The sequence below is a fragment of the Ornithodoros turicata genome, chromosome 2 (genome assembly GCF_037126465.1).
Source record: "Ornithodoros turicata isolate Travis chromosome 2, ASM3712646v1, whole genome shotgun sequence".
In the NCBI taxonomy this organism is placed as follows: Eukaryota; Metazoa; Arthropoda; class Arachnida; order Ixodida; family Argasidae; genus Ornithodoros; species Ornithodoros turicata.
The window spans coordinates 61,964,882-61,988,813 of NC_088202.1; the positions used below are offsets into that span (position 1 = coordinate 61,964,882).

The following is a 23,932-nucleotide window of genomic DNA, read 5'->3' on the forward strand; positions in this document are numbered from 1 at the left end:
CAAAAAGCATGGGTAATACCCGCACACATGGGAATAGTCCCACAGTATCCCATCACAGTGCAGAATCCCACATATTTCACAAAAAGCATGGGTAATACCCGCACACATGGGAATAGTCCCACAGTATCCCATCACAGGGCAGAATCCCACATAATTAACAAAAAGCATGGGTAATACCCGGTACTTGGGAATAGTCCCACAGTATCCCATGACAGTGCAGAAACCCACATATTTAACAAAAAGCATGGGTAATACCCGGTACTTGGGAATAGTCCCACAGTATCCCGTGACAGTGCAGAGTCTCACATATTTAACGAAAAGCTTGGGTAATACCCACACACATGGGAATAGTCCCACAGTATCCAATGACAGTGCAGAAACCCACATATTTAACGAAAAGCCTGGGTAATACCCGCACACATGGGAATAGTTCCACAATATCCTAAACCAGAGAGACATTCCCACACTGTCCCGTTATACTCTAGGAACCTGCATTTGAATGAAAAGCATGGGTAATACCCATAGTCATGGAAATTGTCCCACAATATCGTAATTAATATTGACGGTCAAACAGTATCCCATTACAGTGCAAAAAACGCGTTTCGAATGGAAAGCACTGGGAATAACCGTAGACTTGCTTATAGTCCCAGGATATTGTAATGACGATCGACAGTCTCACATTTTCCCATTACAGTGCAGAAACCCGCATATCTAATGAAAAGCATGCGTAATATCCGTACACATGGAAATAGTCCCACAATATCGTAATCCATATACACAGTCCCAGAGTATCCCATTACAATGCACAAATCCACGTTTTTAATGAAAACGATGGGTAATACTCGTAGACATGGTTGTAGTCCCACAACACCGTAATCCAGATTGACAGTCCCGCAGTATCCCATTATGGTGCAGAAACCCACAATATTAGTGAAAAGCATGTGCAACATGCGTACACATGGGAATTGTCCCAAAATACACAAAAAAAGTCATATAGCCCGCACATAGTCACTTGGACAAAATTGCATGAGAAACGGATTAAATTATGTAAAATGAGGATTAAAAATAATGAAAGGAGGATTAATTCCGATGGCAAAAGGATTAAATGTCATGGCATAAGGATTAAAATGTACGATAAGAGGATTAATAACGCCGGAAAAAGCTGTAGAAAAGTACTAATGTGACATGGTAGAAGTGCAAGGGTGCACTCCGGTTTTTATCGTCGTTTTACTAATGTCAGAGATATGCAATAGCTATGACTGAGGTGTAACTAACGTGCAAGTTCAAAATCAATGCCTCAATTTCGAACATTATACAGTGAATGCTCTTTCAGTCAAACGTCACATTAGCTGAAACTTATGGTCAACTCAAACACACCATGGTGTACAGGGGTATTCACTCTGTTGTAGAGTGCAGTCCACTAGTCGAATTACTGCTTTGCTCAAACAAGAAGTGCTGGGGACTGGCTGTTGCAGTTACTAAATGTTTACTGTAGCGCACAGTAAAGTGCACCTAAGAAACAGGTATTACAATGAATAAGCAAATACTGAAAACTGTTTAGTTTTACTGTGGTACAAAGTTTTACTATTAATGCTTGGCTCCACACTCTGGCGATACCTTCTTCTGAAGGTAATGAAGCGCTTTCACCTGTTTGCGAGGCACGGTGCCACATTCATGTCATTCCAGAGCAGATGACTGCAGTGTTTATGGTCAACTCAAACACACCATGGTGCACAGGGGTATTCACTATGTTGTAGAGTGCAGTCCACTAGTCGAATTACTGCTTTGCTCAAACAAGAAGTGCTGGGGACTGGCTGTTGCAGTTACTAAATGTTTACTGTAGCGCACAGTAAAGTGCACCTAAGAAACAGGTATTACAATGAATAAGCAAATACTGAAAACTGTTTAGTTTTACTGTGGTACAAAGTTTTACTATTAATGCTTGGCTCCACACTCTGGCGATACCTTCTTCTGAAGGTAATGAAGCGCTTTCACCTGTTTGCGAGGCACGGTGCCACATTCATGTCATTCCAGAGCAGATGACTGCAGTGTCCACAGCCTGTGAAATTAGGATTTAAAAAATGAGAGAGCGCAAGCAACAGATTTAAAAACACAGTCTCTACATGCATATACGTGCGGTGAAATTCCTTCAAGTCAATATGAATTGAGCAGAAGTCTGTTTTGGTTAATCACATTGTCATGAACAATGTAGCATAACTCTACCATAAAGTCCACTACATAGATCAAGAACATCTATTGGACCACTACAGCTCTGAGCCCGAACATGCCATCTCACTGGTAAAAGTGATCATGAAGAGGTTCCTGCTGTTGAGGCTGCACGAATTGTCCCGCAAGATAACAGAAATCCCAGAAGGCCTACATCATGAGCAAGCTGACAAAACAAGTGCTCTTCATGAACCAGTAAGGCGGAGGTCACGACAAGACCAATAAACGAGTTCAACCAGTCATGTTCGTTACATGTGCAAATTCTCCTTTAATATTTAGGCGCCAAGCGTCCTACGTTTACTCAAAATTTATGCTACAACTATGGCAGCGCCTATCACCTTTAAGGCCTCCCATTTTCCTGTGTCTGTGTGTCTGCTTAGAGAAGAACGCCGAGCTCAATGGAGGTCACATATCAATCCAGATCACCGTTCATGCATTTTTCAATATGACAGAGTAGCTTACAATATCTAAACTTCTTGCACAGACCAAGTTATATCGGTAACACGCACTGAAAATTTGAGTATTGACGTTCCATCCCCGTAAGAAATTACGCAGCGTACACGCTTACAGACATTATTTGTCATGCTAGCACAACCTGCGGTTGAAACAGGTATACGAGACCTGGCATGAAAGGCTAGAATGACGTTGCAGCGTACAATATTTGGAGAGGCACATTCGAGAGGCAGAAAAACGAATACGTACCTGCACCAGCTGCCATTTTTGTTTTTGTTTTTTGTGGATTGGCTTGGTTATCTGGCGCTCATGCACTTCCGGTCGGCTTCGGCTACTACAATATGGCGAAGCCCGCGCTTTGCAGTTGAGGAGGAAAGTCCCTCCGTTCAACTCCTTTGCTCTCTCCCATTTTCCTCCTCAAGCCTTTGCTTCTAGTCTCTCCTTATGATTTCTATGGTTCCAAGACTCCAGTGCCTCAATCGAGTCAGTTACGGGTCAGACAAAGAAGGTGTTAGGGATAATATGGCACCTGCAACAGGACCAACTGCGGTGTTCTCTTGCATCAGCAGTGAGCTCCTCCTTGGAAAACGAAGGCACTAAGAGACACGTCCTACAGTCCGTTTCGAAGATATACGACCCACTCGGCTTGATATCACGGCCCTTTACGATTACGTGGAAAATCCTCTTTCAAAGGATTTGGTTGGCGGGCTTGGAGTGGAATGATCCTTTGCCGGAAGACTTGAAAGTCACTTGGGACCATTGGAGTACGGAGGTACAGGAGTTGACAGAGCTGGCCGTTCCTCAGTTCATAAAGGGTCTGTCGTCTAGTGCAGCTACTATGGTTCATCTCTTGGCCGATGCCAGTCCGGTCGCATACGGCGCGCTAGCCTATATCGAGAAACTTTCTGGCAGATAAGCCGCACTAGCATATAAGCCGCGGGCAATACGACGCGACTGTGCGACAAGGGAGACCATACAGAGGGCCATAAACCCTGTGGTCCATACTCCGGAGTCGGCATGGTGCACAAGAAGGAGTTCAGTTCTAGTGTTCTACCAAGTTGAGATTGTGCGCTTGTTGCGTGTTTTTCATGGATAGCTGGGTCAGTGGTCTTTCAGAAGACACCAGGAAGGTCAATCTAATGGCATGTGGACGCGCTCCTGTTACGTACTGTTCGTGCATCGGCAGGGCGGTGCTGTCCTTGAGACAGTGTTCGTTCTTTCAATAAAACCGGTGTATGCGGAAAATACCAAGGAAAAATAGTGATCAGATAAGCCGCAGAACGCGCGTTAAAAAATCGCGCATAAGCCGCGGCTAATACGCGTGAAATTACGGTATATTTTACTGTGGTGGGCAAGGGGGAAGAACGCTTCGGCTGATAGGTTGATAGGTGCCCACCAGCATGCTTTGCGCGGCGGCATTACGTAGTCGGCCACGTAGGGGCGCAGGTCGTCTATAATGCAGCCGAAAAAAACATACAAACAGAACCCCAGCAGCACAATATACTACGAGTTTCGGTGCAGATGGTTGCATGGCAGCTACCAACTGGAGCGGTTCCTTTAAAGGGGCTTCCACTACCCATCCACCCGCATGCACTCGCATTTGCAATATATGGTGCCGTTTATGAGAGTTCAGCGCACAATGATTTTACCATGATTATCCGTAGGTGTATTAACGCAACGATAGCGATTTCCATATAATTCTGCTTGGCTCCACCCCGCGATAGCTTGCCAGCGGCAAGACGCTAATACATCATCTTTTTGAGGGATCAGGAAGTTGGATATATTCTAAACACCGTCACAGTTGAAAACCGCAAGGTAGCAACCGTGCCAAAAGCGTACAATGTTTCGTTTCAGCGCTGTATTCTGGGCTTGGACTTCCGACTGTGCCGCTTCCATAGTAACTCGTGCCTTCGGTCCAAGTCCCCGTTCACCCCGGGTAACACAACTTCTCATAAATGGGCTCCCTCATTGGCGAGGAGCGCGAAACGTCTCTGAGCTACAGTGCCTAATGCGGCGTTGCAATACGTGGGAATTTCCTTAGCATAGCCGAGCGACACCGGGAAGGCAGTGCAGATTCACGCGGATTTGCCTGTTTCAATAGCACTGTATCAAGGTAAACATGCACGTTATGGCTTATGATTTGTTACGTATCCGGCAGAGATTGGGCGAAACCCTTAAGGCACACGCGGCATCTAAACCTCACCGACGCCTAGCAATGATCTGAAATACGGCAGTTGACAAAAAGTCAGGGACTGCACGTGGTAAGAGTCGAACCCACAGACATAACATGGACACAAAGCCACAGGGCACCCGTCCGTCACTGTGTCCGTGTTGTACGAGGGGTGTTCAAGTCAAACCGGGACTTTCTGTCTCCTGAGTGCACAAATGGCTCGCGCTACTCCTTTTTCGTCATTCTCACACGCGACAGGCCTCCGCGTTCACCACGTGGTGGTCCAAAGTTTGTGCAAAACAGGAGACACGTGCTGGACAAGATGGCCGACAAAGAGGAGAGCGCGCACATCGAACAGCGAATTGTCATGAAGTTTATCGTGAATAAAGGCGTAAAGTCATCTGAAATTCACAGAAAACTTCAGGCTCATTATGTCCACGATACACGTAGCCACAGCAAAGCGTTTGAGTGGTGCAAACGGTTCCGAGACGACCGTACATCAGTGCAGGACGATCCCGACTGGGGCAGCTCAGAGCCCAGTGTCAGAGTTCCCGAGAACATCCAGCTTGTGGAGCGCCTGATCCTCAAGGACCGACTCGATAAGATGTCTCGAACTAGCTCGAAAGACGGACCTTTCTGTGGGAACATTGAACACTATTATTCATGAACACCTCCAGTTTCGGAAAGTTAGTGCCCGTTGGGTCCCAAAGCAGCTCTCCGTGTTCGACCGGCAAAGAAGACTGGAAATCTCCCAAGAGCTAAGGTACCGTTTCGACACTGAAGGACAGCCGTTCCTTGATCGAATCATCACGTGCGATGAAAAGTGGGTGAACCATTTCACTCCTGAGTCGAAACGCGCACCAAACAGTGGAAGCATCCGGGCTTGCCAGCTCCCAAGATGTTCCGAAGCACCCCGTCTGCGGATAAGGCCATGGCCACGGTTTTCTAGGACAAGGCTTGGGTTGTTAATGTTGATTTTCTGCCCATTGGTACCACCATCAATAATGCATATTACTGCAAGGTTCACAGGGATATGCATAAGGCGGTGAATCAAAAGCGGCCGGGCGTAATCACCAAAGGCAATCTCCTCCTACAGGACAATGCTCGACCGCATACCGCGCATCTCACGACACGCACCTCACAGGAACTTGGTTGGGTGTTGCTGCCACATCCCCCTTACAGTCCAGACCTCGCCCCCAGCGATTTCCATCTCTTCAGGCCACTGAAGGCGTTCCTTGGGGGCCGCCACTAGCTGCGACGACGAGGTCAAGTATGTTGTCCGATCATGGCTGCTACGCGCCGGTAAAGATTTCTACGCTGCTGGCACCCAAGCCCTCGTGAAACGCTGGGACAAGTGCATTAGTGCATCTGGAGATTACGTTGGAAAATAAAACTAATTTCTCGCCTGTAAGTTCATTTTACGTTTGCGAAACATGAAAAGTCCCGGTTTGACTTGACTACCCCTCGTATATCACTCTCTACTCCTTTTGATAGTGTCTCAACTACCACAAGTTGCTACTATCCTTTCCCATTCTCTCTCACATTTTCTTCCTTGCGCACTCGCATTCGCACACAGACGCACAGACCGATGCAGGCGGCTTTTGTTTATAGTTCGCTGTTCCAGAGCTGAAGGGCTGAGGTACAGGGTGTTCAAAATTAAGCTTTCACGAGCGCTACGCAAACGCAGCGATGACAGGAAGCCGGATGATACCTTTACGCTACTTGTATAATAAACAGGTGCTGCTAATTATGTACCACCTGTTTCTTACTCAAGGAACAGAAAAAATAGCATCAGTTTTCTTTTGTTCGCCTATTTATAAAGTGCTAGTGAAAGCTTAATTTTGAACACCCTGTATATGTGGAGATTGGGAGCTTCGTACTTTTGTTAGGCATTACAACTGAAAAAATGTTAAACCTATAGCACACCGCCTTTACACAACGGAACAGGTTTACTTAGACGATTCGTCCTCCGTGCAGAAGACACCGTCAGTGAGGAACAGAAGCAGGAAGGAGGAACAACCAGGAGCTATTTAAGTGAGTCCGTGTATACGAGGGTCGTTCAAGTCAAACCGGCACTTTTCATTTTTCGCAAAAGTAAAATGAACTTACAGGCGAGAAATTAGTTTTATTTTTCAACGTAATCTCCGTGCACTTGTCCCAGAGTTTCACAAGGGCTTGGATGCCAGCAGCGTTGAAATCCTTACCGGTGCGTAGCAGCCATGACCGGACCGCATTCTTGACCCCGTCGTCGCAGCTGAAGTGGCGGGCCCCAAGGAACTCCTTCAGTGGCCCAAAGAGATGGAAATCGCTGGGGGCTAGGTCTGGACTGTAAGGGGGATGTGGCAGCAACTGCCAGCCAAGTTCCCGTAAGGGGCGTGTCGTGAGATACGCGGTATACTGCGCGCATTGTCCATTGTCCTGTAGGAGGAGGATTCCTTTGGTGATGAGGCCCTTTTGCTTCAGCGCCTTATGCACACCCCTGAGGACCTTGCAGTAATATGCACTATTGGTGGTGGTACCACTGGGCAGAAAATTAAGATGAACAACGCCAGCCTTGTCCCAGAAAACCGTGGAAAAACGTTGGATGTTCTCAGGAACTCTGACACTGGGCTCTGAGCCTCCGTCTCTGAGCCGGGATCGTCCTGCACTGATGTACGGCCGTCTCGGAACCGTTTGCACCACTGAAACGCTTTGCTGCGGCTAAGTGTATCGTGGCCATACTGAGCCTGAACTCTTCTGTGAATTTCAGATGACTTTACGGCTTCATTCACGAGAAACGTCATGACAATTCTCTGTTCGATGTGCGCGCTCACCTCGTTGTCGGCCATCTTGTCCAGCAGGTGTCTTCCGTTTTGCACAAACTTTGGAGCACCACGTGGTGAACGCGGAGGCCTGTCGCGTGTGAAAATGACGAAAAAGAAGTAGCGCGAGCCATTTGTACACTCAGGAGACAGAAAGTCCCGGTTTGACTTGAACATCCCTCGTAGTTCTTGAAGGGAGCCGCAGTTGGTGTTGTAGACCGCCGAGAGACTGCGTATGTACCAGGATTTCTGGTACTTACGTGGGCTCCACCGTTGACACCTTGCCTATTTAACGTTGTGACAGACATCTAACCGCTTGTTCGCGTAAGCAGCGTTCAAACGCACACGCACTTTCTTGCAGGCATGGTTTACATGCGAGAATACTTAGTCACGCCTATCCTGACGTGGACAACGGGGCCGAGCGGGTATGTCTACCCCCCCCCCCCCCGCAGAGAGCTGCGGCCTCTAAAAGAGGAAACGGGGAACAGCGATGCGACGTCGGAATAAATCAGGCTGATGAGTATCAACGTGTACGCTCTCTTGAGCGCTTCAACTAGTCATGTCTCTGTGTCGACCCTGAAAAACTTTGCGCCAAATTCGTGCAAGGGCGACAACATTTCGGGAGGACGAAGACCCTATCAAGCACCTCTGGCTACGTCCCTGGTGTACACTCGCTAGGCACACTTTTGCTGCAAGACACGAGGTGTCTAAGTGTACAGCTATGTCTTGAACTATGCCAACTATAATGCATTCATAGATGGGTAGAAATCCAGCGAACCGGTAGAGATGTGGGAAGGGAGTTGCCTCAGGACAGAAGCCGCCGATATTTCGAACAGAGACTGTTCTTGTTCTGGGCACCGTCCTCATCATTGGCATGGTATTTAAAGGGTTAGGTGTGACGTGTTTAAAGGTTCATGCGAATTGTGGGTCAATAGCCCGGAGGGAAGAAAGGGTCCGTACGGGCTTCTACGGCCGGAGTGAATGGCCGCTTTGTTAGAGCGTAGAGGGCATTATGTGAACGTAGTGATCTAGGCTCCAGGCCGGTTACCAGAGGTGGGCAAAACACCTCACGGTCTTTGCCCTCACCTCGATTTTCCTGGACGGAGCTTTGTCCTCACCTCACCTCACCTCAACTACTTTTCGGAGAGGTTCCCTCACCTCATTTCACCTAAAAAAAAAAAAAAATTCGGAGAATTTTTCTCGCCTGCCCTCACCTCAAATAATTTTTCAGAAAATTTTTCTCGCCTCACCTCACCTCAAAACATTATCAGAAAATTTTCCTCACCTCACCTCAGCCTTTCCTGAAAAAATATTTCCTCACCTCACTTCACCTCAAAACCTTTTCAGAGAATTTCCCTCACCTCACCTCAGCATTGCATAAAAAAATTTTCCCTCACCTCACCTCAAATTCCGTGAGGTGAGGGGTTCAAGGCGCCCTCACCTCACTTGCAGTTAGGAGGGTGCCCCTCCCTGCTCAAGGTCGACGCTTCTCACTTTTTTAAATGACGAAAGTACGCAGCGTAAAGCAAGTATCGACTATCGAGGCTAAAGCATCAGGTCCCGACTCTCTGCTTCAGCGGTAGATTGTGACTGTAGGTGTTTGTGGCGCAAGCGCAACAGAGGCCAGAAAGCGCCACGACTGCGGTGAGTACCGATGATAGCTAAAATTATTTACGGATCATGTCCTACGCATTATATCATGGCCGCTCGCCATCAGCTAGTGGGATGGCAGGTGCATTGCTAATTGTCTCGTTCGCCGCCTTCGCATGGCATCCGATAGGTTGAGCGCTACAGTGGTGGTCGAATCGAAGCGCAGCTTTGTGAATCATAATCGTATGAGTGTCACACGTCATCAGTGGACCCAATGTCGTGTCCATATTGCCCCCTACTTTTGATAGTGAAGTGCAACGACTCGCGTCGTTCGGTTTACAACAGTCACTGAAAAAACAAATAAAGTAAAGAAGACAGCCCTAACAACTACCTTTTGCCAACTTGCCTCATATCACCTAAAAACTTTCGTGACAAATTTTCCCTTTTCTTCTCTCGACACACGAAAAAAAGTCCACCTCACATGAAAAAGGAATCCTCACCTCATAAAATTTTAACAATTTCTCTCACCTCACCTCACCTCAAAAATTTTTTCAGAAAATGTATCTCATCCCACCTCACCTCAACCTTTCTGGAGAAAAAATTTCCTCACCTCACCTCACCTCAAAATTATTTCAGAAAATTTTCCTCGCCTCACCTCACCTCAGTCTTTCCCAAAGAAAATTTCCCTCACCTCACCTCACATCAGCGTCTTCTCGGAAGATTTTTCCTCATCTCACCTCAGCCATTGCTCCAAAAGTTGCTCCTCACCTCACCTCACCTCAAATTCCGTGAGGTGAGGGTGAGGGAGCCCTCACCCTCACAAGCCCTCGCGAGGGTGCCCACCTCTGCCGGTTACAGAAAAATTGGAGGTTCACGAACACGTGGACGGAACGGGAAAAGAGGCAAGAATTGGCAACCATAGCAAAAGATAAGGAGGTTAGTGGTTGCATGGGGAAAACTCCAGAACGAGCAAAGTTTTTTTTATATATATATTTGTAATACAAAGTTGTGGCATGCAATAAAGACAGCAGAAAGCAGTGGCCATGCAGAACATAACAGATGATAATGGAGGTGGAAGGGAAAAGCATATTTTATTTGTGAAGTGTTTCTAGGGTGCCTTGTGATTACTGCCCGTTACTGTTACTCCTGTTGAAAGACTTACTCTGTGCGGAAGAAGGATGTCTGTTCTCGTCCAACTAAGCCACCACATTGGACCTGCGGTGTTAGGCTGCAGGGTTCAATGAGTCTTTGCCGTTGAAGTGACGGTTATAGCCCTGCAATTCATGTAGTACCACGCGAAGTTCATACCTTTTTTAGAGGGATTCATATCCTTGGGAGTACCGTGCGTTGTGATACCCTTGTGTCGCTTACTCTTGTGCTGATCGACTAGCTTCCGGTCTGTATACAGATGTCTGAGTCCGGTACTCTGTAGTCTGAGTCCGAGTCCGGTACTTGCATACGTGGCAGTGTAGTGCTGCTGCATTGGAGGACACTGGCAACTGACATAGAAGATACGCTAGGTACCTTTGGACGAACACAGAGCATAACATTTACCTGTCCCTCACTAATCGCCCTTCTTTTCAACCTATGAAAGAAAATGTACACAACTGCACCGTTTGGTGATGAAACCTTCTAATTTTTCAGCTTCATCCATAAACACCACATTGTTAATCTAAATTGGAGGCTTTTCGACGTCCCACTAGTGTCATCAGCGCGAGCTTTTGGCAGAGCTATCTTGGAACTATTCGGAGAACGGCGAGACGATCCCAACGACAAATCCAGGTAAAGTGCTGTCGATTACTTACTAGCCGAGCACAGTTTGCATCTAGGTCTTCGACTGATCACGAATATCAAACAAAGAAGTTTACGCATCTTCACAAGGACGAGAGCGGAACAGAAAGCCAGATCTATGTATACGCACAATGCTGCAATGTATATAAAGGAATCGCATCATATTGTTTTATATTATATCATATCATATCAAATGTCGACAGTTCTTTTAAACGTTTCATAGTACATTACAATCTTTGTGTTAGATTACCCACTATATAAACTAGTTTTTGTTATCTTTTCTGTAATCTGTCAACCACGTCTTAAACAACAACAACTTTATAACAAGGTGATGACTGGGAAGCGTCATCGCCAGGGGTGATGCTCTACCCCATTGCTGGTGGTGATGCAGGGGATGAAATAATGAGCCCCTTCACAATAAGAATCGCAGTCCTATGGTACCCAGAAAAGTGAAAACAGCTTTGTGTGCAGAGCGTTGATGGACTGGATGTGGCCAGGGACCAAGCAATTTTGTGAGAGAGAGGGGCCGAGAATCTAGCTCTTTAAGGGATCCGGAGAGTATGGTTCGGGAAGGTTGGTAGTGTGTGCAATGGAGAAGAATGTGCTCTAGATCTTCTACAGCACCACAGTGACTGTAGTGGGGAGAGTCAACTTCAACTTGCCTCAAGCGGTAACTCCACTATGCTGTAAAAGCCACATCGAGGCGCATTCCATGACCTAATGCGGCATCTTGACTAGATGCCGCATCAAGGCATGCGGAAAGCGAGCGCTGGATCAACTCTGCTCAGCATGGCTTGGGGAGAATGACAGCGGTCTGCCAAAATTGCGGGTAGCCAAAAGAGTCTCGAGGCGTCGAAGTACGGACCGACGATCTCCTCTTAGCAGCGCAATACGCGTCCGTCTCCGCGACGAGAGAGCTGCGTCTGCGGCGCTATGGGCCTGTTCATTCCCTTTGACACCACAATGAACTGGACCGCATTGGAGAACCAGCCTGTTCCCTGCTTCGTAGACGACCACGACTTATATATAATCGAGGGGTGTTCAAGTCAAGGACTTTTTATTTTTCGCAAAAGCTGCCTCGGGACCGAATGGGCACTAACTTTCCGAAACTGGAGGTGTTCATGAATGATAGTGTTCAACGTTCCCACAGAAAAGTCCGTCTTTCGAGCCAGTTCAAGACATGTTATTCGTTAGTCGGTCGTTAAGGATCAGGCGCTCCACAAGTTGGATGTTTTCAGGAATTTTGACACTGGGCTCTGAGCCGCCACGGCCGGGATGGCCGCCTCGGAACCGTTTGCACCACTCAAACGCTTTGCTGCGGCTAAGTGTATCGTGACCATACTGAGCCTGAAGTCTTAATTCTGTGAATTTCGGATGAGTTTACGCCGTCATTCGCGAGAAACTGCGTGACAATTGGCTGTTCGATGTGCGCGCTCACCTCGTTGTCGGCCATCTTGCGCGAGTCTTACCTCATTTACAAATTCCAATCAATCATTAACGAAGATCCCGGTGTACTTCCAACAGTAAGGAATCCGGTCGCCTAGATGGGATATACTTTCCTTTTTATCTCCCCTTTTTTTCTTTAAGCTATAGGGCCTCAGTACAGCTCACCATTAGCTGGCTCCCCAAGAAAAATGACATACCACCCGGACTTGACTTTGCGGAATGTTCCAGAGTGTGACTCACGGAAAACGGCCACGTTGCGTACTTGCACCGATTGTGACGTCACTTACCGAACCTATTTAAGCAATGTGCCACCCCTGTACCTCTTTTGTCCTGACGAAGATAGTGCTAGTGTCGAAACGTCGACCGTTTTTTAAACGTTTCACAGCATAGTATAATCCTTGTGTTAGATTACCCATGAAGTAAACTACTTTCTGTTAACTTTCCCGTAATCTGTCGTCCACGTCTTATTATTTTACTTTTATTCAACTTCGCAGCCCTCTGATATATCAACCTCTTTAACTTGGAAATAGGTGACAAGGGCCTATATACAAGGGAAAGGGGCAAATGAGAGGGGAACAGTGCACGGGGAGCGGCGTTGGTGATGTTGCAGGAGCATTGTTGCTAATGGTCCATTGAGCATTTGCAGGGGCGTTGGCTGTCTTCCAGGAGAGTTCTCCTTAGTCGTCTTATAAACCTGAAATGATAAAAAAAGAGACGACAGAAAGAACGAAAGAGGGTCGGGCTAACCCTTACAAAAATGGCTGTTGCTTTTTTGTTTCCATTCTACAGAACTTAGTCAACAGAGAGCACAGACATTCAGTAGAGTTTCTATTAGCCTTGTGTTTACCTCACATATTGATTTTATGTTGACTTATGGAACTTGGAAGTCTTGTTGACAATTATTCACAGGAAAGTAACAGGTATTTCAGTAGACTCCCCATATACTTTACACAAATTTCGTGTTACCTTCATGTGTAAGTCTTGTTATATATGTGATCTCAATTTCTCTGTTGTCTAATTGTTGTGACTCAGCTGCCAATGAGTCGGCGTTACCCACGAAGCTACTTTCGTTCTTTTTTAAAAAAGGCTTAGCGACCGTTAAGTGAGGCGCTCGAAGATACATGATTTACTGAAGCCCGATTAACACCATCCCGCGATGTGAAGAGTTTTTGTGGACTTTCTGTGACTCGAGCGAAGTTGAATTTACCCGTTGTATTGTTCACTGAATCGCAACATGCATAAAATACCCGAAATGAAGAACCGCAAAACTATATATAGGCATCTATTTTATTCCGAAAATGCATACCTTGAAAGTGGTATCCAGTGTCGACACAATCATACAAAACATCCCGCGCACACAGTAGTGAAGTATTCCACGCGTACACATGCTTTATGCCACACTGTCGCGTCGCACAATACAGTCAATGACTGGTTGCGGTCTAAGTTCTTCTGGCGACCCACGATAACGGTGGACTTCAAAATTCACTGAATTTCGGCGAAAGCGACGTCTCTCAAGCGCTGGAGAGAAATGTGTCTGAATAAGGCGTTCAATCGCAAATTAGTAATGTTCAAACGCAAGTGAGTAAAACCGAGTAAAATAGTCATACCAACAACAAATTTGGTTCACCCAGCTTACAGTTCAACAAAGTAAAACCTACAAAAGCGAGAGCAAAATTAGCACAATCAACACCGGCCACGAACTGATACTTGTACACTTACCTGACGGGACGCAAGACTGCAGCCGCTGCTCGAAACGAACAAAAACCTACAGCACAACAGTCATCGTAGAAATATAAGTGAAGCTTGATGACACACTTCTATCACACAGCTTACCCTTTACGATGCAAAATCATATCCTCCTGTGTTCTGTAATTGACGAGCGAACGCTGAGAGCCTGACACAGTTGAAATATGTTCAACCGTTCCAACGACATTCCGATGATGCTAATGGCGATGACTCCTTCGTGATGATGCGAGGGCGAGGCACGGAAGCGCAGAATCAAAATTTGCAGCAAACCTGTCGCATGCGCATGATCCTCATGTGGTCGCACGTGGTCGTCTTCTCAAAGCCATGGAAAATGTATTTAGTGTTTTAATATGTAGATAAAAGGTGGCAAAGTGGCGTTCAAGCTACTACATTTAATTATAAGTTGAGATCCAAATACCGCTTTGTTTAGAGAGCCAATAGCACGGACGTCTCCACCTCCCAGGAGTGCTGTACACCCCACATCCTTTTTTGCAACACACCCAGAAATTGCTGATATTACCCATACAGCTTGTCTCTCAATGAATAGAGCCACAAGTATGCCTCTATATACTTTTACCCCCCCCCCCCCCCAATGGGACGCCCGGTACCCTATTGAGGTCGACCTCTCAGGACATTACTGTCCGATAATGCAGTAATTAATAATACGGAATTCATCTATGTTTAAAAAAAAACGTCTGAAATAAGTACTTGCTACATAGGAGCATAGAAAGTCCACAAACTGTCAACTATATACCTTGTCCACAGAAGGTACACATAAGGTAGTTCAATATATTGTCAAAATGATGTCAATAGCAATTCCTATTGACTTGATCAACAAGAAGTCAAAGTCAACACACTGTCAAGGCAGGAAACAAGAAGTCCACAAGAAGTTTGCAGAAAGGAAAAATCGATTTCCAAGGCTGCGAACTGTAGACAATACGCCGGGGTTTTGGTTTATCGTGGACTGGAATTCGTGGATTAGGAATGATTCATGCTGTTGCCTGCTACGGTCTGAGGGGAAACCAGATTGTAAGATGTACATGCAGATGTCCTTGAATGAGTGGCCGGTTTGACTGAAATGACGCGACACAGGGAGATTTTTTTTTTTTTTTGTAAAATCGGATCTGTGATTATTAAAATGAATTCGGAATGATGATGTAGTTTGGCCAACATATTGTGCTTTGCATGCGTTGCATTCCAATAGATATACTACGTTGGATGAGTTGCTGTCAGAAGTAATTTTGATTTTTACTTGGAAGTTGCTGTTTGTGCTTCGTACCCTGTCTGCAGTCTGCATTACAATACAAATTTGGCATATTCGTCCGTTGCATGGGTGGCAGCCTTCGGTTGTAGGCTTCGGCTTATTGACTTTTGCGTTGACGAAGTGGTCTTGAAGATTCTTTGCACGACGATATGCTATGCGAGGCGGTTCTGGGAATATTTCTCCAAAGCGCTCCGACTGTGTTAAAATTGGGTGATGACGTATGTTTTTTAAGGTTAGGGATCGCGCCATTGAAGGTGACTAAGATTAATCCGCTTGGGGCGTTCGGGGCGTGTTGAGGTTTTTAGAAGTTCACTGCGATTAGTACGGCGGGCTCTACATATCGCGTCCTTCACGAGATCCTGGGGGAAGTTTCGGCTGACCAGCGTGTTTTGAAGATCGTTAAGGTTTGCGTCCAGCTCGTCATCTTAGGAACAAATGCGCCGGTAGCGGAGGGCCTGACTGTACGGGATGGCCAATTTAGTATGTCGGGGATGGCAGCTGTGAAATGATAGGTACTGTTGGGAGTCAGCCGGTTTTCGGTACAGATTTGTTACGAGGGTGCCATTGGATATGTTCATATGGACATCTATAAAATCTATGCTCTCTCTAGAATAAGCGTGAGTGAATTTTATAGTGGGGTGCACGTTACCGAAGTTTTCAATAAACTACAAAAGCGAGTCTTCAGAATGTGGCCACAGCATGAATATGTCGGCCAAAAAACGCTTAAAAATTAGGGGTTTAAGTTGACAGGTGCCAAGGAACCATCCTTCTAGATCACCCATCAAGATATTTGCGTAATTTGGGGCCATCTTCGTGCCCATAGCTGTGCCGTTAATTTGAATGTAATGCCTGTTGTCTAATTCAAAATTATTACATGTGAATGTTAGAGAAATTAGTGTTTCTACGACAGCAGAGTCGTACTGTTTTTCGGATAATTTTTCATATGCTACGACAGTGGCATGGATGCCGTCATCGTGAGGAGTATTGGTGTACAATGAGGTAAGATCGAGTGTTATAAGTAGGGAACCGGTTGGGACTTCGATATCCGAAATTATTTGCAGGAAATTGTTCGTATCCTTTATGTATGACGGGAATTTTGGGGGGATGTCTTTGAGGACTTATGAATTTTAGGGAGCATGTAAAATCGGCCTGGTTTGAGGTCGTGTGGCAGGAGGTGCACATTCATCATTTCAGGTTTATCAGACGACCAAGGAGAACTCTCCTGGAAGACAGCCAACGTCCCTGCAACTGCTCAATGGACCATTAGCAACAATGCTCCTGCAACATCACCAACGACGCTCCACGTGCACTGTTCCCCTCTCATTTTCCCCCTTTCCCTTGTATATAAGCCCTTGTCACCTATTTCCAAGTTTAGTCCTGTTGAAGGCAGCGCTGACTGCCGAAACGTCGACCCCTAACTGTAAATCTATTTCTAGTAACCCCTTAATTATTAATGTAATAAAAGTAGCAAGTGTTTTTAACCCTTATATATATGTTTATGTCAAACGTCGCCATGCCAGTACTGGACAGCTCTTTCGGCCTGATTGGGTCATGGTCAGCAGTACGCAGGCAGGCAACGTTTGAGCGGATGGCGTCAGAAGGTCACGTAGCACGTGATTCCTCCCGTCAGGGTGTGCTAACACACCACCAAAAGCCCAGTGCAAAGCCAGTCAAGTGTATAAGGGAAAAATAGAGAGAATAGAGAGAAGAGAAAAATAAAGCTCCGGCTAATTTTTCCCTACGAAGGTACGGGATGTAAGGAAAAAGGAGGATAATTTGTTTACATTTAAGACACTTGGAACGCTAAAAGGGTTGTCTACGTTACGGCGGAAGCTCCGCCTTCGTCAGGACAAAAATATATACGTGATACAGAACTTGTAAAGGCTTGCGTATTGACATCATCGGGAAAGGGAAAAATCCCGCCCGCGTTGTCAATGGGTCACGTTCGACAATATAGACCGTATGCAAAACCTAGCGCCATCTCGTAGCACTCCCGGGAACCTACCGACATTCCGCCATGTATGAGGCGTCCCGAAACTCCGCCTTCGTATTCATAACATATATTTAATCTTGTTTTCCAGTCACATGTACACGAGGCGGCTCATGGCCCTGGCGTCCACCTACGTGAACAACGAGAATGATGCCAAAGAGGTAGTTGTAAATTTTATCCTACGTCACATTGACATAACTTATCCTGTGAGCTGTATGGACGTGCCAGGCGCCCATATTGTTTACACAAAGTAAAATATGATACTAAATAAAATGTCTAGTAAACTGGCACCATGCTAGGTAGTGCAAGAAAACCGTATGATTAATACACTCCTGCATATAGTACATTAAGCTTTGATGACAGGGTATCCGTACAGTTAAACCCCGTACAAGATTTGAGTTCGTCTCAAAGTATTTATTAGTACACTCCAACACACTGTCCACCTTGTCCACCATGTTGTACATATAGCCGGAAACAGATGCAGTCCATATACGCACAAAACGATTTCATGTAATGTGCAAAGTAGTAGGTGGAAAGGCACGCTCAACATATAACAAAGGGTAATGTAACATAGGTTCCGTTTTTACCGCGTTATCGCAAATGTTTGGTGGTGGACCTGTTCAGTCGTTGTACAATGGTGATAACAATGTGTTCCAAGCGTTAATTGCACTTTTTTTCCGCAAAATATCATCGTCACGTACTCTATGCTGGAATAATTTCAATAAATATATAATTATCTCACAATTCGTATTTATCATCCATCAAAAACTAATCAGTAACTAATTCGCGTACCTCAGACGTACTTGAAGACGCAGGAAACGTCACGGTGGCCTGTCCGTCGTTCAAATTATTAAATAAGTGACTTTCGCGTGGAGCGATAACCCCTCTGACTTATTTATAACTGAAAAACGTTCTCCTGATTTTGGCGTACGATATATCTACGCTGTGAAAGCCACTTTTGTAGAAAAGTCGTTTTGCTTCGCCAGAATGGTTCGTCCCAAGCAGCAAAGTTTGTTGAAAAGGGGTCTTTTAGCGGCACAGGATGAACGCAAGTGCCAACTAGAAGTGAGGGAGTAGGAAGTCACTGAAAAGGTTAGTCAGCTGCAGGATTCGAACCCACAGTGACCTCGAACCTTTGCAGTGATTTCCAACTCTGTCTTTATTCAGTAATGTTAGACACTTGAGGCTTTGTGACTTCGGTGTTCAGACACCAACGGGGACCGAGAAGTATACCGCCTGTTGCAAAGCCCACTTTGAATGCCTACCACAGTATTGCCTGAAAAACAACAGCGTTTTGGGCTTTGTGAGCAAAATCGAGGAAATCAATCGCCCAGCAAGTTGAGCTCCAAGAAACGACTCAGTTAACGTATCGAGGGGATAACGCAAGGCGTCAGGAACCTGGGATCCGCGGGCCATTCGTGGCCCAGTTGCACTGCAGTTGCGACCTAGCGCAGACCAAACGTGCGAGAAAATCCCGGTGCTTAGCTGACTTGCAGAAGGTGCAGTACGCTGGTAGAATTTCTCAAGAAGTAGCTATCTCCATCTGGTGTCTTTCCCGCTCTAAATAAAATTAACCAAATATGTTTGTCGTATTCTCTTACCATAACTTTATGGACGCAAGAGGCCACCGAAAATGCAAGCTTTCAGTACAGTTACACTTTATAAACAGTAGTAGTTAGAAATGTATGTTCGGGTGTTATTCAGCAGCGATTAATAATTTCGGTAGGTTAGTGTAGACTTATTTCAGAATTGGTTCAGATATCTTCTGCAGCCCTTGGAAAAAGGCGACAAAATGGGGAAGGGTGAATTGTGGCCTTTGGGACTGTACAGTTTCCCGACCCTTGGGATAGCGAAATAAGCAAAGTTAGTCAGGGTATATAAAAGGTTGGATCTCTGATCAGGTCCTCTAACGTCACCTATCACTTCCTGTAGGAACACAAATGAGACCCACGCTATTGCTATCGCCAGTACGGACTCCGTAGTCTAACCTGTGTCTACCGCTTTGTCTTCGCAGTTCGCTGCCCATGCCGCTACAAAGGATATGAGCGGTCGTATTGCGATTTTGCTAACCGGCATCGAGGACCGTTTGCGGGAAATAGCGAGAGACCAAACAGATGTACTGGGCTGGGTGAACAATATTCTTCCTAATCCCTGACGTCATTGGCAACTTGTTCAGCGGCTCCGTCCTGCTACTGTGCAAAGAGGGGAAATAAACTGTGCAGGGTCTGACGCTCCTGCTCAATCATATAATGTTTTCTATTTCGTAGGAATCTTCTAGATAATGTGCAAATTATGAAGTTGTTTGCCACCACTGTCTCGCCGACCTATGGTGTGAATGAGTATAGTGTGGAGTGGATGTTGTTGGAAGTATAGCAGAGGCCGTTACGAAAAAATCAGTATCGACACACATTCCAAAACGTAAAGCACGCTTCACCTTTTCATGGTCCCTTAGAAGCCATGTATTGAAAGCAGAGTTGTACACGTTACTCGAAAAAGGTAATTGATTACAATTACTGTTCCTACTGCGCGAAAAGTAATTCTTTACTGTTACGAATTGCTTCATCAAAAATGTAATACGTTACCGATTAAAAAATGTAACGCGTTACTTTTAAATTGTGGGCCATACCAAAGCCAACAGGCCTGCAGTGAATGCAACCATGCAGCTCTTGTTCCAAATTCTAATATGAGACACCAACCTACTTGATAAGTGAAAATCACAAATACATTTGAAAGCAACATACAAAACGCAAACACGGGCTTATTACAGATTTATGTACCCATTTAAAACAACATTGAAACATCTGCGTCGAAACATCCGCTTCGTTTTATTACTATTTTTATGTTCAGCCCACACAATTTATCAATACGGTCACCTATTATACTGTTGCTCCAGTAGGTCGCAGTATAAGGGATTATCATATCACTGTGGTGTGCATAGAACACGTGTGTACTAGAGACGGGCGTCATAGTGAGCTCTGCGTCATTGCTTCAGTCGAACTCGTGGTGGAACAGAAGAACAGATTGGCTTGCTGAAAAGGGTTGACAGAGGGTTAAAAAAGTAATCGATTACTCAGTAATTGATTACCGAAAATTGTAATCAGATTACTTGGAAAATTACTTGCTCACAAAATTAATCGATTACGTTAAAAAAATTACTAAAAAAGTAATTGATTACTAGTAACACAATTACTAGTAACGCGTTACGTACAACTCTGATTGAAAGAGCACAGAAAGCCATCCAAAGTATTTTCTTTTTCTGACGCATTATGAAAGGATGAGACTTGTCTTGACAAGCAACACAAAAAAGGTGTCTGCAACACTTCTCTTAGGAAAAAAAAAAATAGAAGAAGAAAGCAAACGTCGGCCAACATCAAACATCTCGGCAGGGGCGAGTTGTTCACATCTCTCCCGTGTTGTATTTCGTCTTGGTCGTCATGACAACGGAGCGGTCACGTGGCATTCATCGTCTCACGCGCCCAAAGTTGGGTTCACAACTTTACGACAGTCTCGTCGCAACCATATGGTCGTGGCGAAAGAGAGCCGAAACAATTTTCGTCTTTCGGCTCCCGTATGGTCACTACGAGCAAACATGGCAGATCTCCGTGCTCTCTTTGCTGCCGTAGGAATAAGCGAGCACGTAGTATCCAGCAGTGAATCGCGTGGACTTCGCGAAGCGTTCAGCGGTGCAGTGGAGTCTGTTTTTTGGGAAAACGTGTCACAAGGTTCCGAACTTCATGAAAGTGATGTGTTCGTTCGGTTCGTGTAAGAGCTCTATGAGCCAGCTCTGTGAGGCACCCTGTAGAAAGAAAGGTGTGATAATGAAATAATTATTTTCAGTATACCTTATGTGTATGACAAACTTGATTTCCCATACTAAGAATGAGAACACATGCGACTACAAGACGCATTCTAAACACGTCATTAAATCTTAGTTGATGCCCCGATGTTGTAGCCCCCAGTCTTTGGCTCGGCATAGCGCTATATGGCTGTCAGTGGTTCATTCCTGCATTGTGTTAAATGAAGTGAACAGGTGCATAATAATGTTTTCGCGTTGTATTCTAATAATTGTATTCCATATATGTGCATGCTTCGTTCACTTCTGCAAGCATGAAGAAGCAAATGCAGAAATAAGAACACGTGTGTGCGTCAAGTTCGAACATCCGAGCATACGGGGCGCTCTGGAATAAAAGGTTAACATGGAGTTTCAGAGACATGTGTTATCAACTAACTGGCTTGTGTAGTGAACGGTGAGAAAACACGCGGGTCTCAGTTACAAGGGAGCCGCTGTCCTCTGAGGCTCTGAAAAGCGCCCGAACTTCCACAGACGAGCAGACGACAAGAGGGGAGACGATGTGAACAGTAATTATGAAACTCGCAACAGTCTCTGTAGCTGATAATATCCACTATTGTGTATTTAACTGTAAACACAAACTAATACACCCGATAAAAAATGTTTTCCTACATTTCTGAAAAAAATATGCGCGTGCTCCATGCGTCTGGAGTATGACCTCAAGGTGCGGGGAGAAGAAAAACCACCACGCGTTAAAAACTCGTTGTTCACCCCATCCGCCTTCGTCTCACGGTAGAGGCGGAGACCACGACGACTGAAGTTGACACGAAAGACGACACGGCAATTATGTGAACAAGCAACACCATCTCGATAGCTAAAGGCATCTCCATGCACGCCGTGACGTCACGCAAGTTGTGCCACTGCCGCTTCCCTCTGGTATTTGGACGGTGGCCAGAACGTGCCTAGAGGGGTGCGGCGATGCCGTTTTTGTCGGCGGCGGCAGCGTGAATCGGCGGGCCTGGTGCATCATCCGTGGCGGCAGCGTTCAGTCCAGATCGCCGCCGTGCTCACTACCGCCGCACTTTTCGAATGACACTGCGAAATGCCTATGCGCGTCACGATGGTATAGTTACTTTCCTCGGTAGTTGTGAAACTACCCATTAGTGGTAGAGTGCTTAGAAAGCAGCGAGCTAGTCGGTGTCATCATACACCCAGAAAAAAGAAAACTAAAATTCTGGAAACGGGAAAGAAGCGCTCGAACAAGATCTCTTGCTTGTGATTTCAACGTGAACAATACAGTGAACTACCACTTTTTGCTTCAGCTATGCAAATTACGGATACGCTATGCAAGCACGACAGTTTGAAGTTGAATGTAGAGGAAGACGAGGAGGACGGAAGCGGCACGAGCCCATAAATGAGTGGTCACGTCATATGTGTCGCCGTATTTCTGTCTCGACCGACTAAAGCCATAGCAGCATTTCAGCCTCCGATATCTGATTGCCGAGAAAGCAGCCCCAACGGAGCTGGATGCCTAGGTCATGGGTTTGATAAGTGATGGGGGCTTCGACGACGAATGGAGCAAGAATGGCAGGTGGAAGCGGCAATTTCGAAAGCGAGAAGCGCACTCCGTCTGGTCTACTTGCCTACCTTGCCCACAGGGACATTCGCTGGAGTTTCGACTGTGTCGGCCAGCAGAACAGTTCATCTCGCTACACCCGGTCAGCGCGAAAGTCAAGTCTCGATCAGCCAGCCTCCTGCTGTGCCACAACTCAGAAAGGCGCGATGTCACGCCATCCGCACCCGTCGGACCTCAGGGCCAAAGTCGAGGCATCCCTCGAGGAACTGTGGCGACAGCTGCGTACGAACAGTACGAATAATAAAGCCCAGCTTTAAGATGGGGAGAATGTCGTCGAATGTCAGCAACAGAATAAACGCTCAACAGCAATCTGCGGAGGATCTTTGCAGCGCTTTCGAAGCCACGCCTTTGACCACACTCGTGCACACGAGTCAGCAGACAGCTGCATCTGTCTCGTTTATCACACTCAGCGACCCAGTTCGTGGCAGCAGCCACAGATGGTTCGCCGACGACAACTGTAGAGCACACCAGACAGTGTGCCGTCCCGCGAGGATGTTTTGGATGTGTTAGGATCTTCACGTCAGACGACGACGCGGACGATTGAAAAATTGCAGATCTTTGAGAACCCAATCCGAGAGGACACCTGCCTTGATCTGCCACGTCCCCGCCTGACGTCAGCAGGACACTGTACGGATATGATCGCGGCCAACGTAGTTTCGGCCCGGAAATACGTTGAATATACAGGAAGGCGAGGAGAACGGAAGGGGCACGAGCCCATGTAAATAGCACGTGATTAAACGCTAGCTATCAAAACGGCAGCGGACTCAGCGTTCATGTCATATCTTTCGTAGTTCAACCCTTCTCGAACATTTGATGTAGCTGCTGAACATAATTTAATAATTGGGGGTTTACGTCGCGAGACAACTGAGATCATGAGCGACGCCACAGTGGTCGGTCTGTGGATTGCTTTTGGTCACTTGAGGGTGCGATGAAAGCTCATCACACGGCACCCCGTATTTAACGTCCCTCGCGGAAGACTGCGTGTCTAAGCAACTTGTAGCCTGCCACCAAGTTGCTGGCGTCCTCGGC

At 46.1% G+C, this 23,932-nt stretch overlaps 1 protein-coding gene across 1 annotated transcript in view; it reads left to right on the forward strand.

Annotated features, from left to right (window-relative positions):
* Positions 1-19,721, forward strand: part of LOC135383609 (glutamyl aminopeptidase-like) — an 83,491-nt gene extending 63,770 nt beyond the window's left edge. Inside the window, exons 20-22 of the mRNA XM_064613001.1 lie at positions 10,885-11,022; positions 17,569-17,638; positions 19,492-19,721. Of these exons, the coding sequence (XP_064469071.1) occupies positions 10,885-11,022; positions 17,569-17,638; positions 19,492-19,632 (349 nt within the window). The 3' untranslated portion in view covers positions 19,633-19,721. The remainder of the gene's footprint in view (positions 1-10,884; positions 11,023-17,568; positions 17,639-19,491) is intronic.
* The last annotated feature ends 4,211 nt before the right edge of the window (positions 19,722-23,932 follow it).